The following is a 2,753-nucleotide window of genomic DNA, read 5'->3' as shown; positions in this document are numbered from 1 at the left end:
TTCTACAATTACGTGAGCGTAGTTGTAAGTGATTGTAGTTGTAAGAATTGACCAATCACAGTTCAATATTCTTCTCATATTCGACAGTGATTGATCAATTCTTACAACTACATCTATTTACAACTACATTTACGCAATTGTAGAATGGGCTTTAAGATTACTATTACTGCACCTGAATAATTTGTAAAGCTTTTCTCCACTGTCGCGCATTAATAGCGGCCTTTAATGCTAGTACTGTCTCGCCTGCCTCAATAAAGTGATTGATAGCGGCGTCATAATGACCATTCTCTGACAAATGTTTTCCCCAATCCCTTTCGAGTTCGACCACCAAGGTGGGGTCGATTTTGCGTGCTAAGTCGAGGGCTCTGGCAAAGACACCGGCTTGGGAATAACATTTGATTGCTTCGGAACCGGCGCCAGTCTTTTCCAACAGTTCTCCAGCGAGTTCAGTGAGGTCAGTGGCCTTGAGGCCACTAATTACTTCTTCGACAATTCTTTCATCCTCCAGCAACTCATTGTCGGCAAGTATCAATCTGGCAGCTCGTCCAGGACGGCGAGCTTCCAGATAAAGCTTGACAGCTCTTCTAGGATTCGTGGTTTCTATGATGGAGGCCGCGCGAGCCGCTTGGCCAGTGTCCAGCAACCAAGCTAAGTGACGGTCCCGCAATTCTGATAAACCACTCCAGTTTCGACTTTCAGCCAAATTTAAGGCATCTTCCCAGCGCCAGTAACGCTGATACATATCCAATGCTTTGTCCAGTTCATTCTGCTCCAAATAAATCGCTTCAGCGGTTTTCAAATCACCATTTAGTATGGCTAGCCGAGCCCAGCATTCTGGGTTGGCCATTGGCTCATTGCCTGTCTCTTTAGCGTATTTTTCACCAATCTTGGAACATGAAAGAAAAAAACAAAATCATGCTACTGTGTTTCAAAAGGGACAGAGGTATTAAATTTTAATAATTATAAAAGAAAAAACCTCAGCGGTCTCCTTCAGAAATTTCGCGCAAGCCACGTCGCCCATCGCAGCGTAGCATCTAGCAGCTATATCGAGCTTTCTCTCATTCATTGCGTTCCTGGCCACGTTCTCCCACATGGTCTCCACTTGCGGACCGTCGCCCATGTTCTCCAAGAACAGGATGACTCTTCCGAAGTCACTGTCATGCAACGCAGTGCCGAACTCGATCAATCCTTCGTCCAACAGATGTGCCACTTTGATACCGCCGTGCTCCTCCACCATCACGGACGTTCGACTATCTTCTCGGACAATGTCTACCACGTCGCCCTTGATCGACGTGAGCGTAACTGCTTCTGGCGCGTCCACGTTGTACCAAATGGCCAAGGTTTGGCCTGTCTGAGCGACAACAACGTCGCTACCAGTCACCCAAGATGCAAAAGATACCCCTGTCACCAGCAAGACTCTGCGATGCCGTAAAATAAGGAATGATTAGAATAAGAAGATGTCAAAAAAACTTCATAAGTACTACTACTTCATAAAATTACTTGTCATTTTCGTCATCGCTAAGCCAAAGACGACCTCGCTTGTCGCGCGATAGCAGTCTATGACCAGCCTCGCTTAGCTCCAGCCAATCGATGCGGGCATCGTGAACGATCATGCTGATAGTCGCACCGGATAGCAGATCAATCACGCGAACAGTTCTCGGATCCAGCAAGTAGGCCAACTTCTTGTTATCACCTCCGCCAGCTGAGAGTCGTTCGTTTACGCGCACGCTGACCACATGCGGATTCACCGCCTCTGTTCTCACAGAACCAAGAGCCTCGTTTTGGCCGTACTCAACGATCGTCAGTTCGCCAGAGCAAAAGATCAAACATACAACCGGATATTCGAAGAAAAACTTCTCGCCGCCAGATCGATCCTCCCATGGGATCTCGCTGATCAAACCCAGCTCGATATCGCCGATTAACAAAGTGCGTGCCGTCCGAGCTATCACGTTGTTGTCCCTGCGTCCTAAGACACGCACGTCCTCGATCTCCAGACCCGTCTGCGATCTGATGACGATAGGTCGCTGCGAAGAGTCGCTCAAAGGCCGGATCACTACCTGGCTAGGACCCACGTAGGTGACCTCGTGACTACCGCGTACCACTGTACGTCTAAAAGATGAAATTCATAGCGATAAATATCTCGATCAAATAATTTTCACTTATGACATCAGATTGATCGTCTACTCTTCAATAACAAGTTATTCTGCAAATAAAATAAAATAAGATTTATGCACTAATTATACAACTTTATATCAAGATAATCTCGATTTTTATGATAACCATTAGGGACAGAAAGATGCAAAAGAACAAAATTTAAAAAGTATTCAAACGTAAAGAATCCAACAATCCCAAGTTTCAGCCACCTCAGAATAGTTTCAAACTGCTCGACGCTGCCACACAATCCGCCAACCATTAGCTTCGAACCATCTCGTCTCCAGGAGAGCGCCGTGACAGTGTAGAAGTTGGGCAAGTCGCGCACGTTGGTCTCTTCCCAGATACTTCTTCGTGGCGACCAATCGAATATGCGCACCTTGTTCCAGGAGCCTACAGCGACGCTCTGGCCACTTGGACTACAGCAGGCGACAGTGATCTCTCTCTCTTGGGAATCCCGGCTGAAATCAAAGATCTTGACCGGCTTGCCGTATGGGTCGTACATGGTCAGCCGTTTATCGCAACCTGCTGCTAAGATATACGATTGTGGCCACGCCAGAGCATAAGGAGGCACTCCGTGAACACACACGCGTCCCGATGGT

The 2,753-nt window shown here is 47.2% G+C and overlaps 1 protein-coding gene across 1 annotated transcript; it reads right to left on the bottom strand.

Annotated features, from left to right (window-relative positions):
- Positions 1–163: 163 nt before the first annotated feature.
- On the bottom strand, positions 164–2,749 carry LOC108757396 (intraflagellar transport protein 172 homolog; the record flags this gene model as incomplete). The annotated part of the gene is made up of 4 exons (XM_018519889.1): positions 164–886; positions 977–1,418; positions 1,501–2,109; positions 2,364–2,749. Coding segments are annotated over 4 exons (2,160 nt in total), but the record flags the coding sequence as incomplete, so codon positions are not given.
- Positions 2,750–2,753: the final 4 nt, after the last annotated feature.

Source organism: Trachymyrmex cornetzi, unplaced genomic scaffold (genome assembly GCF_001594075.2).
Source record: "Trachymyrmex cornetzi isolate Tcor2-1 unplaced genomic scaffold, Tcor1.1 C3966236, whole genome shotgun sequence".
Classification (NCBI taxonomy): Eukaryota; Metazoa; Arthropoda; class Insecta; order Hymenoptera; family Formicidae; genus Trachymyrmex; species Trachymyrmex cornetzi.
Note: the sequence above shows the minus strand (reverse complement) of the source record. Positions and strands in the feature narration are given on the sequence as shown.